Source organism: Gallinula chloropus (genome assembly GCF_964237585.1).
Source record: "Gallinula chloropus genome assembly, chromosome: 15".
Lineage (NCBI taxonomy): Eukaryota > Metazoa > Chordata > Aves > Gruiformes > Rallidae > Gallinula > Gallinula chloropus.
Genome location: NC_140100.1, coordinates 6,395,202 through 6,409,242, shown reverse-complemented (window position 1 = coordinate 6,409,242; position 14,041 = coordinate 6,395,202). Strand labels below are relative to the sequence as shown.

At 64.0% G+C, this 14,041-nt stretch overlaps 1 protein-coding gene across 1 annotated transcript; it reads left to right on the top strand.

Annotated features, from left to right (window-relative positions):
• Positions 1-4,835: 4,835 nt before the first annotated feature.
• Positions 4,836-13,457, top strand: FSCN1 (fascin actin-bundling protein 1; the record flags this gene model as incomplete). The annotated part of the gene is made up of 5 exons (XM_084270880.1): positions 4,836-5,658; positions 11,961-12,117; positions 12,598-12,719; positions 12,981-13,148; positions 13,255-13,457. 5 exons carry the CDS (start codon positions 4,836-4,838, stop codon positions 13,455-13,457), a joined length of 1,473 nt encoding a protein of 490 aa, XP_084127006.1.
• Between the last annotated feature and the right edge of the window lie 584 nt (positions 13,458-14,041).

Below are 14,041 nucleotides of genomic sequence, written 5' to 3'. Positions count from 1 at the left end.
TTTTATTAAAGGCTGGGAAGCATCCCAATGCTACTGGCTTGGTTTGGCCCTCCAAATGCCCCGTGCCTCTTGTCTGTGGCTCCTGGGTGTCTCCATGCGCTACAGGTGCCTCATGCCCCAACAGAGTCCCTAGGGACCAGGCAGGGTGCAGCATCCGGGACAAAGAGCATTGTCTCCACCACCAAGGTCAATGACTGCTATGCAAAAGCTTGCCCAATAAAATTAATTATCCCAACGGATGAACCAGGATCTATCCCCCTCCCTGACCTCTGCAGGGTCCTCTGGGGGAGGGGCTGGAGGAAGGGGCAGGTTTCCACCTTAGCTTCGGATAATGGAAAAGCCACTCCAGAAAACAAGCTCGAGCAGGAAGAGAGGGACAACGTTCCCAGCCCGGGCCCAGGGCTGTCCGGCTGTACGTGCTTTCCTGGCCTCTTTCTTCCTTCGTTTGTTCCAGGCTTGCCTACACACAGCACCCAAACCCTTCCAAACAGCACCCTTCCAGCATTTCCCTCCCACCCTGGAAGCAATTAAATTAGGGCAACAGGATAAACCCATCTAATAATGCACCCAGCAAGCACTGGAACCGGTACTGTGACGGTTCCTGATGGCTGCGAGATGCAGGGACCTGTCTGACACGCACTCTGCCTCTGTCCCTCATTGCCCAGGCTGTGGAGCTGAGGAAGCCCCCTCGGGGCAGCATCCCCTGGGAAAACTCCCCCCAGCACGATCCAGCCCCTCTCTTAGGGCTGCTCTTTGTTTCCCCTGGTGCTGCTGGGGTTTTTTTTTGCTTTTTAAATACCGCCTAATACAATTTTAATGAGGCCGGGGCGCCTGCCAACTGTCGGGGGAGCCGCTGGAGATCCTCTGCTGAGCTGCTGGGCGGTGTAAGGCAGCGAGGCCGGGGCGGCCGTGCACCCCGGGGTGTCCCTCACGGCCCCCGGCTGCGGCAGGGGACATGTTGGGGTCCCCTGGGAGATGCAGCCTCTGTCTGCAGCAGTGCTGTGGGTGTCCGGGCTGTGCCCGGGGCTCGTTGCTGGCCCTGATCCGGTGGTCCCTGGCTGCCAGGTGGTCCTGGAGAAGCCCTTTATCCTGCTTGCTGGGGTGTATGGGGTCGCCCAGTGCTGTGTGAGGGCTCCTTGTCACCAAAGCCTGGCTCACTTAGGGACACAGGTGGCTGGAGAGATGGCAACCGCCTGGTCATGTCATCTCCAGCCTCTGCTGAGCCCTGTCTGTGGGGTGAGGGGAGCACCGCTCTGGGGGAGCTTCCCAGGCCGGCCTTGGACATCTCACAGCCGCTGCCATCACCACAAGGGAGGGACAAGGACACCCCTGAGCCATCCACCTGCACGTGCCAGTGACATAGAGCTGGGCTTCACAGCACACAGGGGAGGAGGTGGCTGTAAGCCAGCCTGTCCTCCCCGTGCCATCACAGTGCCACTGGGATGAAAACCCATGACAGACCCCTCACAGCGAGCCCCCAGACTCACTCCAGCAAGGCCAAGGCGAGTCAGGCCAGGCTTGAGGTCAAAGGACAGCTGAGGGGGACCTGGTGGCATTGGCTCCGTACGCCCAGTGACACAGCAGTGCCCAAAGGGGCTGAGTGTACCCGAGGAGAAGAGGGGACTGAGCACAGCCCAAAGCATCCCCTGGCTGCTTCTGTGGCCTCTGTGCTGCCCCTCCACCCCGGGACCTCTGCTGCTGCCCTGGGACAGCTCCTCTGCCCTCCATGGGGACACTGGCATGAACCAGTCCATTGCACCCCAAAGATGCTTCACCAGACATTGCCCCCCTGCCCCCTGCCCAGCCCCTCTGCGCTGGCCACTGGCACCCTGCCAGCGTGCCCTGCCACCCACCCTCCCTGCAGCCGCCCCGGACACCCCCTTTCTCTGTACTCCAGGCCTCGGGACCGCTCGCAGGCGGAGCTGAGCTGCCACAAAAAGCACCCAGGCCAGCATGAAAATCCGAGGGCGTTCCTGTGCCCCAGGCAGGCAAGACAAGGGGTCACTCCATGGCCAGGGCTCCTTTTCTCTTGGCTTTTCCTTTTTGGAGCCGGGGTTTATTTGAAGTCCCAGCGGGTGAGTCACACAGCCCCTCCGAGGGGGACAGGGCTGCGCTCCGGAAAGCCCTTGTCATGGATGCGGTGCGCCAGGGATTGGGTCTCCTGCAGGGGGGCGGTGGGAGGGCTGCGGATGGGGCTGAGGGGGGGCAGGGTGACCTCAGAAGCGTTTAGTCACGGTGGCTTGCGGAGACGACGGGAAATGCAATGTAGTGAGGGAAGCCCAGCGCCTTTCTTCCTGCTCCAGTGCATCCGGCACACATGGATGCACATGGGAGATGGGGCTTGGCTCCTGCATCCCCTGACCGGGGGACACCGCTCACCCTTTGCCACCGCAGTGACATGCAGGAGGGACACCCCAGCCGGTGTTTGGGGCTCTCCCATCCCATGGGATCTGAGGGTGCAGGCAGGGTGGGTGCAGGCAGGGGGGTTGCAGGCAGGGTGGGTGCAGGCAGGCTGCCTGCTCAGCGAGGGCAGGCCCTTGAAGCCAGGCAGTGCCAGCCATCCGCACCGCTGCTGGGTAGTGGGAAGAAAACAGGGTGGGTTTTTTTCTTCCCTCTGCATAATTGCTTTTTTTGTGTGTGGTGTTTTGTGTGTGTGGCAGAAAAGCTGCTTCTTTCTCAGGCTCAGCACCATCTGCCTGCTGAGGCAGGAGAAGGCAGATCCCAGCAGCTGTAGGCCTGGGCAGCTGCTCGGCCTCGTGGCTGGGTCCTAACGCCCTGGTGCCTTTAGCAAGAGGAGCACAAGGGGTTTTGGAGACAAACACTCGGATCTGCCTGGCTGGAGCTGGGAGGGATTTGTTTCCAGCCCGGCTGAGAGGCTGTGGGGTTGGCTCTGGTTTCAAATGGTCGCTCTGTCTGTCTGGATTTGCAGGATGGTGTGGCAAGCATGAGAACCAGAACCGAGCAGGACTGGCTGAGGCATCCGGGAAAACAAACCCCATCCGGGGTTTGCCCCGGGGCAGTTGTGCCAGTGACCCCCCTGGGGCAGGGGTGGCTGGTTGTGGTGCAGCCCCGAGGTGGAACTATCTCTCTAACCAGTATGGCCAGTGTGGAACCAGTGGAGCCTGGAGGGCCTGGGGACATGGGGGCTGGATGCAGCCCTGCCTTGGGGTAGCTGCGAGCCTGGGGACGGTGTCTGTGCCAGCCCCAGGTACGCCCTGTCTCACCCGTGCCATGCTCCAGCCCTTCCCCTGGCTTTCTTCAGCTGGGGCTCGCCCTGATCCATCTAAAAACCATCCCTGTGTCCCTCCCATCCCTCTTCAGCTTTCTGCTTCTGCACATCCCTCCAGCAAACAGCCCATTTCCCCAGGTGCCCCCCTGAAAGCACCTGGCAGTGTGTGTGCAGCCGGGGGGGGCTCCAAATCTGCCACCCCAGCCAGGCTCCTCTTCATCTGTGTCTGCGTGAGAACAGGCACAACAAGTGTCCCCATCCCCAAGGAGCAGAGCCCCTGGGCAGCATCCAGCCTGGTCACCTTGCCATCCTGGGGTCGCTGCTCACCCACACGCTGAGAAGTGGCCTCAAAATGGCCTGGAAATGCAGGGACCACCCGTGTTTGCTCTGGGCTTAGATGGAGGGACTGTGGCATCCCCAGGGCCAGGCACCCTGGCATCACCCGAGCCTGGCACAGGGCGCTGGGCAGGCTCAGAGGTGGCAGGGGGCCACCCACCCCTGTCCCCTTCTGTCCTGCAGCCCTGCAGCCTGGCCAATGGCCCGGGGAGGGGGGGGATAGAGGGGTGCAGGGAGGGGTCCTGCAGTGTAGGAGGAGCCTTGCAATGGGATGGGGTCTTGTAATGCAGCTCAAGGGGGTGTCTTGCAATCTAGGGGGTGGTCTTATAATGGGGGGGGGATATTCTGAAATGCACATGTGGGGGTGGGCCTTGCCATGCAGGGGTGCTCTTGCAATGGGGGGGGAGTGTCCTGTTATTCAAGGGGGCTCTTGCTATGCAACGCCAAGGGGGTTTGCCATGCAGAGAGAGGCCTGAAATGGAAAACATCCTGGCTTCCATTGAGGGAGAGTGGCCTTGCAATGGGGGGGGAGCCTTCAAACGTAGGGGGCCCTTGCAGTTGGGGAAGGGGATCTTGCAATGGGTGCAGGGGATCTTGCAATGGGTGCAGGGGACCTTGCAAGGTGGGACCTTGCAATGGGGGGGGGGCTTGCAATGGTGGGGGGGCCTTGCAATGTGTGTGTGGGGCTCTTGCACTATGCACAGAGTGTCCTTGCAATGCAGGGAGGGGCCTTGCCGTGCGGTGGGGGTCTCGTGATGAGTACAGGGCCCTGCAGTTCAGCGGGGCTCTTGTGATGCAGGGAAGGGTCTTGCAATGTAGAAGGGTCACGGGGTATTTGGGGGTGGGGGGTGTGTTGCACAATGCAGGGAGGCTCCTGCGACGCGGGGATGGGTCTTGCAATGTGGGGGTCTTGCGGTGCGGGGGAGGGGGTCCTGCAATTCGAGGGGACGTTTGCGATGCAGGGAAGGGCCTCGCAATGGGTGTGTGTGTGGGGGGGGGGGATGGTCCTGCAATTTAAGGGGGGCTCTTGCTGCGCCAGGAGGGGCCCGGGGCTTCCTGAGGGAGGGTGGGGGGGCGCGCGGGGGGTGCAGCGGCGGAGGCCGGAGGGGCGGCGGGGAGGGGGCGGGCGGGGGTCGCGGCGGGGGGCGGCCCCGACGGGCGAGGATGGGGAGGGGGGGCGGCGCCGCGGCGGCGGCGGTATAAAGCCGGTGCCGGGGCGGGCGCGGCGGCAGCGGCGGTCGGTGGCGGCGGCAGCAGAAGCAGCAGCAGGATGACGGCGAACGGGACGGCGGAGCCGGTGCAGATCCAGTTCGGGCTCATCAACTGCAGCAACAAGTACCTGACGGCGGAGGCTTTCGGCTTCAAGGTGAACGCCTCGGCCGCCAGCATGAAGAAGAAGCAGATCTGGACGCTGGAGCAGGACGGGGAGGACTCCAGCGCGGTGCTGCTCAAAAGCCACCTGGGCCGGTACCTGGCCGCCGACAAGGACGGCCGGGTGAGCTGCGACAGCGAGGAGCCGGGGCCCGACTGCCGCTTCTTGGTGGTGGCTCACGGCGACGGGCGCTGGTCGCTGCAGTCCGAGCCCCACCGCCGCTTCTTCGGCGGCACCGAGGACCGGCTCTCCTGCTTCGCCCCCGCCGTCTCGGCCGCCGAGAAATGGAGCGTCCACCTGGCCATGCATCCTCAGGCCAACCTCTACAGCCTGGCCCGCAAGCGCTACGCCCACCTGGGACCTCGCCGGGACGAGCTGGCCGTGGACCGCGACGTGCCGTGGGGGGTGGATGCCCTCATCACCCTGCTCTTCGTGGAGCAGCGGTACAGCCTGCAGAGCTGCGACCACCGCCTGCTGCGCAGCGACGGCCGCCTGGTCCCCGCCGCCGAGCCCGGCACCGCCTTCACCCTCGAGTTCCGCTGCGGGAAGGTGGCCTTCCGCGACGGGGAGGGTCGCTACCTCGCCCCCTCGGGACCCAGCGGCACCCTCAAGGCCGGCAAGAGCGCCAAGGTGGGCAAGGACGAGCTCTTCGCCCTCGAGCAGAGCTGCCCGCAGGTCGTGCTCCGAGCCGGCAACGACAGGAATGTCTCCACCCGGCAAGGTACCAGGGCATGGGGGTGGGGGGGTGGGGGGGTGGGGGGTGGGGGGCGAGGCTCCGCTGCCCCTAAGTCCCTGGGGTGTCGTCGCCCCGAGGTGCGCCCCTGCATCCCTTCCAGCATCATTGTCCTTTGGGCATCGCCCGCCCCGAGCTGCATCGCTCGGGCATCACCTCCTCTGCATCCCCTGCATCACCCCAGAGTCGTCCCCCTGCAGCACTGCCCCGCGACAGCACCCCCTCCACACACACCCCCATCCCTCCAGCTTCCCCTGCCTTCTTGCAGCAGCAACCCCACAGGGTGCCCCCCTATACCCCCCCGCCATCACCCCTTTAGTCTTGCCCCCCTCTTGAGCCCCTCTTCACACACACCCCTCCCCTTAATTTACCATTTCCCCAGAGCACACACCCCCCCTCCAGCATGGCTGCCTGCAGTCCCTCCCCCAATCCCTCCATCATCGTCACCCCCCCCCCCCCCCCCAGCATACTCCCCCCCCCCCCCCCCCCCCCCCCCGCATCCCTCCAGCACCGCCTGCCTGGGGGCCCATCCTCCAGCACCCCCATCCCTGCAGCATCGTCTCTGCGGGGTGCCCCGGGTGGGGGAGGAATGGCGAGGGGCCTGCCGTGGGGCGCCGGGATGGACGGGGGCGGGGGCCGAGGCGGGGGATGCATGGATGGATGGATGGATGGACGGATGGATGGATGAATGAAGTCTTCCCCTTGCCATGAAGGAGGCAGGGCTGCCATCTCGCCTTCGTACCTGCGGAGCTCATTGTTCACCCAACAAAGCCTCCACCAGACTCCCCCTTCTCCCTCCTCCCCAGCATCGCTGAGCCACACACCCCACAGAGTGGGGGCCCAGGGTGGGGGGGGGGGGGGCGGGGGGGCTGTGGTCCTCCCCGGTGGGTGGGTGGGGGTGTGTTAACATCCCCCCCAACCATGGCAGGGTTACATAAATGGCTTCGCCAAAACGTGTGGAGCCATGACCTACATCAGCCCACACAAAGGCAGCTGCCTGCACCCATCCCCTCTGCTCTGCAGAGAGGCCACCATGCCACCTGCCTCCAGTGCAGCCCCTTGGGCACACGGGTGCCCCCTCCCCCTTCAACCACACAGCACCCCAACTTGAGGGGCGCTTGCTGGAGGACAGGGGGATCCCCGCTCCACTGGCAGAGTGATGCTGGAGGTACACTCAGCCAGGATGCTGTGGGAGCCCCGGGGCCCGAGTCAGGCCGGCGCACGCCGGGCACGGGATGGGTGCGAGCACGTCTTCCTGCAGCCCAGCCCCGAGCAACACGCACCGGGGGATTTTCCAGGCTCTCGATATAAATGTTTCCAGGTTGCAGCTCAGCCCCGGTCTGTGCTTGGGCAGCTCCTGGCTCCGCGCCTTCCTCCATCCAAGAGCAGACCCTGTGCTGCTCAGTGGGCCCTTAAGAAAAAAAGCCCACCCCAAAAAAGCCTGAAAAGATGGGTGATGGGGATGATTTGTCCAGGCGCAGGGATTTGGGGAGGAGGAGGAGGAGGAGGAGGATGGTGATGGCGGGAGGCTGGCGGGAGGCTGCCGCAGCGCCGTGGGGGAAGGGAAGGCTGCTGCAGCCCTTTGTCACTGGAGATGGGAAAACCAGATGTGGGGGGCAGATGTGCAGGCTGGGGTCCCACACGGTGGGGTGGGAGGGTGCGGGGGAACCCCATGGCGCGGGTGGAAGTGGTGCTGCTGGACCCGCTGGCTTTGTGTGATTTGGGATGGCTGGGGGTTGAGGGGGAGAGAGGAGGGGGGGGGGGCCCAAATCTCCCCAGCAACAGGGGGCTGTGGGCTATGCCCGGCCCTTTTCCAAGCCAAACCCAGCGGGAAGGGCTGTGCTGGGGCTGCACGCCCTCGCTTAAGTCCGTTTTGGCCGGAAAAGCCGTTTCCACCCAGTTTATCCTGCCTGGCAGCAGTGAGGGGCTGGGGGCTGCTGCAATCTGGGGTTTACTCCCCCCCATCTCCCGTCAGGAAAGCTCCTTGTCCCAAGGTTAGCAGGCAGGCAGCCGAAAGGCAGCGGCTGGAGGAAGCGGTGGCAGACAGCCCTTTCCCCCGCCGAGCTGATAAGCGCCGCGCTGCCGGCAGATGTGCCGGAGGCCGCCGGGGATGGGGGACGTGGGCAGGGAGCGGCTGTGGCTCAGCGGGGGCTGGTGGGAAAAGGCAGCTCCCGCCTGTGGAGTTGGGGTGGGAGCGGGGCTGGCAGCGGCTGTGTCCCCCCTGCCCCGTGGGACGGGTGGCGATGGGGCCGTGGGGCCTTTTGTGGCTCCCCTGGTTGGGAGCTGGAGCCCGTCCAGCCTTGGGACTGCGCTGTCCCACAAGTGCCGAGTCAGCTCCTGGCCTGGAGCCGCATCCCTGTTCCCGGGATGGGATGGGATGGGATGGCCAGCGTGGCCATCCCCTGCGCGTGGGGCGCTGGGGCACCGACAGACTGAGGGGAGCTTGAGGGGGGGGTGCCAGACAGCAACCCTGCCTCCAGCCCTTTGCAGTGGATGGGGTCCCTGGGCAGCCCCAGGCTCTGTGAGATCCCCCATCTCCCCTTTGCGCCCTCAAGCAGAGCAGAGTCGGGGTGCTGCTGGCAGAAAGCAGCCTCCTCCCTGGCTCAATGGCCCCTTTCTAGCCCCCGCTGCAGCAACAAAGGGCCCTTTGTGGGCGCGAGGGTCCCCGGGGGCAGAGCGCTGGCATCCTCCCCGCTCCGCTGGGCCCCTGCCAGCCCCCCGCCCAGCAGAGGTGTGCTGCCTGCCTCCCCCACCGTGGGGGGGTGGGGGAGGAGAGGATGGGCCGAGTCTGGAGCGAGGCATTTTGGGAAATGGGGGTCTGGGAAGGAGGAAGGGGGGGTGTGAGTGAACAGTGTGGTGACGGGAGCGCGCTGGGCACGGCTGGAGGCACGTGGGCTTGGCTGCTGGCTTTTTACCCTGAGATGCCAAGTGGCATCTTGGCACTTGGTGGTACCATGAAGCCACAGGAAATCCATAGGGAAGGGTGGGGTGGGTTTTCCAGGAAATCCATGTTTCGCCCCCATCTGTGACCCCCTCATGGAGCAGCGCCCCTGGCAGAGGAGCTGCATGGGTGCTTTTAGATAGCAATGTGCTTGGATTTAGGTAGGGGTGCATCATTAGCCTGTCCGAAGGGTAGGGAGGGGACAAGGCTTGGGGCAGCATGGGGCAGCGTGGTGCAATCCCCCCCTTCCCCCCCCACCTCCAGATTGCTGGGGCCACGAGTGCCCAAAATCCTGCCCTGCTGCCCAGGAGGGCTGGGGGGCTTTGCAGGGGTGCTGCTCCCTCAGAGGGTAGGGGGTTTGGGTTTTTCAGGCACAACCATGGGGTTTTGGGGGGGATCCTCAGGGCTCTGGGGAGTTGGAGGATGGGAAAGGCACAGCATCCCGTCTGTCCCCAGGGCTGGGCTGGGGGAAAGGCAGTGAGCAGAGCCCCTGCATGGGCAGCTCTGGGGGTCTAGGAGGGGTGGGCTCCAAGGGGCCTGTCCCAGTTGTTGGCTGTGGCCTTGCTGGCATCCTGGGATGGCTGGGGAGAGGCCTCTGTGTGCCGTGTATGCCGATGGGATGTGGTGGTTGGCATGGCCACAGCCAGCTGCTCCTTCTGATGGAGAAGCCGTGTCCGTGGGAGGTGGGGGAAGGCCTGTGCGTGCTCTGGGGTGGCCATGGGCCTCCATGTCCTGCGCTGGGATTAGCGAGGGCTGGGGCATCGCTCCTGCAACCCGGGGGCTTGGAGCACCTGGAGACCTCAGCAGCCGGGGCCTTGGGAAGCCCCTGTCTGCTCCTGTGCCGGCTCTCCTGCCCAGCACCCTTCCCTCCTCCCCTGGGACCTCCAGCCCAGGGGCTTTGTTTGGAGGGGGCTGGGTGTTAGGAGGCCCTGGGGACATACACGCCTCAGCACCCCCCCAGCTTACACCTCCCCCCCCCCATCATCCTCCCCAGGACCCCTGTAGCCAACCCGTGTTGAAGATGGTTGAAGACGGAGCCGGCGGGGAATTTTTGGGGGTGCCTCCGCCCTCGCCCCTCCTCCCCGCCTCCAGCTGTAATTAGCAGCTTCATCAAGGTCAGGCTGAGTGGCGGGGGCTCCAGGCTGTCAATTTACCAGGAGTGGTAATTAAAGCCTGACGGGCGCTGCGGGACGCCTGCTCCCCGCAGCCGCCAAGCGCCAGGCTGGGGGGTGGCTGGAGGGGCAGCCTCTGTCCCCCCCATCCTGGGGACATCTCTCTTGGACTGCCATGGGCCTGCTGCCCCTGACCCCCTCCTCCCCAGCCATCCAGCCCTTTGAAGCCCCCTCCTCCTCAGCTGTATCCGCATTCCTTGCCGCTGAGTCGGTGTAACCCAACCCAGCACGCTCTGAGGAGGGGGCCCTGCGAGGCACCCCGAGAGGAAAGCCAAAGTGCTGCGCATGCTTGGGGGGTGTCTGGGGGCTCCTGAAGCACCCCAGGGCTCCTGAAGCACCCCAGAGGTCAGGGGCCTCACCTAAAAGTGTGGTGAGGAGGAACTGCCACGTCCCGCCTGCTCCCACACAGTCGCCAGCAGCTCATACAGGTTTGGGGTGCCAACAGCCTCAGGCGGTGGGCTGCATCCCCCAGCATCCCTGCCCGCTGCCCAGTCCCTCTGTGACCCCCCCCAGGGTCCCTCTGTGAACCCCCCAGAGCCTCTCTCCCCTTCTGGCAGTTGTATGGCTCTGGGGGGCTGGAGCAGGCTGCTGTGGTGCTGCTTTCCCAGCGGGGGTGCAGAATTGGGACCAAATGTTCCCACCAGCTGCTGGCTCAGTAACAGGGGCGACCACGTGAGCCAGGGACTTGGCCTGTGGGGCTGGGGTCAGCTGCCTTGCAGCCCCCACCCCGTGCTGCCCAGATACCCCAGGGATGGCAGGGGGTGGCTGAAGGTGTGGTGGGATGCAGGATGCCTGGCAGGGAAGAAGAGGCACCACGGGACAGTTTGCATGGGGGGAGATAAGATTAGGGCTGACAAAGCCAGTCCTTCAAAGCCTGACCCCTGTGGGGAAGGTGGGGCACCCACATGCAAAGCAGAAGCTGCACCCTGGGTTCTGCTGGATAAACTGCCTCTTCCCAGGTGGCAGGATGGGGTGACAGACACAGTAGGATGGGGTGACGGACAGAGCCGCCTGCCCTGGGTTGGGATGCTGGGGTGGGATGTGGGAGGAGCCATCACTGGCTCCTGGGCTGGTGTGTGCCCCAGCACCCAGGGGCCGTGGCCGCGTTGTGCTTGGGAACACCCATCCTGTTCCCCTGAGCTGCTGTCCCCTCCTGGGCTGTTCCCACTGGTGATGGACCCACCGTGCCCCACGGTGGTGCTGGGCCTTGGCTCTGCTTGTCCCAGCTGTGGGCAGATGGGGGGAGCGGGGCTGGGCGCTGTGCCTCGGTTTCCCCCCCGCCGCGCCGTGGCAGCGCCGCCGCTTTCCTTTGGCTCCAGCCTGTGACTCGCATCCCAGCAGCGTTTTTAGGCAGGAATCCACGGAGCGGGAGGGCTCTGGAGAGGACTTGGCCCTGGTAGCCCTGACTAAGCAGGTTCACTTGGGCTCTGTGCCTGCAGCTGGATGTGCACGTGGCTGGGGGGGGCCCAGTGCTGGCCCCAGGGCTGTGGCTGGTGGCCCCAGACTGGCTGCACCCACCTCCGAGGCTGCCAGAGCCCTGAGTGTGCCTCTGGTTCCTTTGGTGCTGGGACGTGTCATCCTGGCTGGCAGAGCTGGGGGACAGGCTGGTGCCAGTGGGTTTTTTGGGAGCCAGGGAAAGGCTTGGCTGCCCCAGGGCTTTCCTGAGCCTCTGTTCCCTCCAAACCTTGCTGCCCCAACGGGCTGGGACAATGAAAAGTGGTTCCATGGTCCTTAAACCATGCCCAAGCTGGGGACTCACAGGTGGTGAGGTGGCCTCTGACAATGGAGTGAATAACCTGGCTGTCACCTTGGTGTTGGTGGGGACACACTACAGCCCTTGTCCATGTGCAGTATCTAAGCTGGGTTTTGCTTGGTGCTTACTCGTGGCGAAGCTGCAGAGCCCTGGGCTGAATCTTGTGGTCATGCCAGCCCAGCCCAACCCTCCTTCCTGAACACCTGAGCGGCCAAATGAAAACCTGGATTTGAACCCAAAATTCCAGAGGGGAGAAGTATGAAAGGGATACAGGGGTCACCACAGCCCACCCAGGGGAGCAGGAGCCCCTCACAGTTGGGTTTCGTGGGCTGCCCCCATACCTGGACCCACTAGAGGCAGGTTGGAGCACCTCCCCCTTTCCCCCCCTGACACCCCCCCACCTCCGTCTGCCTCTGCCCCCCAGGGATGGACCTCTCGGCCAACCAAGATGAGGAAGGTGACCAGGAGACCTACCAGCTGGAGATCAACAAGGACACCAAGAAATGCGCCTTCAGGACCTACACTGGGAAGTACTGGACTCTCACCTCCAACGGGGGCATCCAGTCCACCGCCTCCACCAAGTGAGTCCCTGGCCGTGCGGGGGGTGAGGGGGCCATGCCTGGGTTTCAGGGACCCCTCTGCATCTTCCAGGGGCCTCCAAGGTGGGGGTTTCCAGCCTAGGCACTAGCCCCAAAATGCTTCCCAGCAAAGGCAGCAAATTCCCCAACGAGTTGGGGCTGGGCTGGGGCTTGCCACTCGCCCATGATGCTCAGGAAGTCCCTCGGGCCACGTAATCCTTCCCGGGGCTGGGGATGGTGAAATGCTTTACCCTGCAGTTCAACCCTGGAAACTCCCAGAAGTGCCTTTGGCCGGCTGCCTGCCTCCTGCCTGCGAGGAGAGGGCTTCCCACCAGGATGGCTGCAATGGTGTGGCTCATCCTGCAAACTCAGACTGAATCAGGGCCCCCCCCCAATCCAGCCGTGGCCCTTTCGGAGCCGGCGGGGCGGCAGGGGCCGTGTTCCCGTCCATCCCGCCCCGCTGACGGCTCTCTGCCCCCGCAGGAACGCCAGCTGCTATTTCGACATCGAGTGGTGCGACAAGCGCATCACCCTGAAGGCTGCCAACGGCAAGTATGTGACGGCGAAGAAGAACGGGCAGCTGGCGGCCTCCATGGAGACAGCGGGTAAGGGACCCCCCTCCTTAGGGACCCCCGTGTCAGGGGGCGTAAGGGGATAGAGTCATCCGCCCCCTCACACTGGGCTCTTCCCCAGGGGATGCTCAGGGATGCAGGCAATACGGTTCTCGGTGCCTGTTGAGATGGGAGGGGATGGGTGGGGTGGGTGAGGAGCACAGCTCCCCCTCCTCACTGCTGTCTGCCAGCTGTGGTGTCCAGGCCCTGTGCCCCCCAAAGCTGCTCTCACAGCCTCTCTTCCCTCTGGCGCAGGGGAGACGGAGCATTTCGTGATGAAGCTGATCAACAGGCCCATCATCGTCCTCCGTGGGGAGCACGGCTTCATCGGGTGCCGGAAGGTGACCGGCACCCTGGACTCCAACCGCTCCTCCTACGACGTCTTCCAGCTGGAGTTCAACGATGGGGCCTACAACATCAAGGGTGAGTCCCCAGGGGTGGGAACAGCCCACGGCAGCGGGGGTGCGGGTGCGCTGGCCCTTGGTGGTGGCTCACGGGGCCACCTCGTCACCTCTCCCTCTGCCTGCAGATGCCACTGGGAAGTACTGGATGGTGGGGAGCGAGTCGTCCGTCACCAGCAGCAGCGACTCCCCCGTGGACTTCTTTTTTGAGTTCTGCGACTATAACAAAGTGGCCATCAAGATCAACGGCAAATACCTGAAGGGCGACCACGCTGGGGTCCTCAAGGCATCTGCTGACGCCATTGATGCCTCCACCCTCTGGGAATATTAATGCACTTTAGCGTACCTCCCGTCGCCAACTTTTCTTTCCCCTCCTTTGTCCTTGGTTTTTTTCTCTTTTCAGTTCTGTTTCTCCTCTCTCTCAAGGATTCTCAGACTGGCTCGTCCTCCTCTCCTGCCCGAGTTGTGTGGGAGGTGGGTCTGGTCTCCATGAATCTCTGTAAGAACTGGAAAAGTGATGGGGCAGCTGCCTATAGCTTTGTAGAGGGGTCTGTCTCTTCTCCCATTCCCACCCCCCACCCTCTTCTGCCACTTCCCTCCAGGTTTGCTGGGCTTGGAAACTGCCGTAACCCCCATCCCGGCCCTGAGCATCACCTTAGGTAGTTATTTTCGTCTCCTTGACTGGAAAAAAGGGAATGAGATCACCTCTGTGCTCGCTGCTGCCATATCACTGCTGGCGCCATCTCTGTGCTGCCAGCATCCCCTGGAGCACCTGTCCCATCCTGCTCCAGCCAGGTGCAGAGTGAAGGTGCTGAGCTCAGCCGGCTCTTCCTGGCTCCTCCCAGCAGCTTCTCTCTGCTCCTGGCTTTTGGGGCAGGATTTGTCCCCAGCTGAGACATAAGAGGTGACCTTACA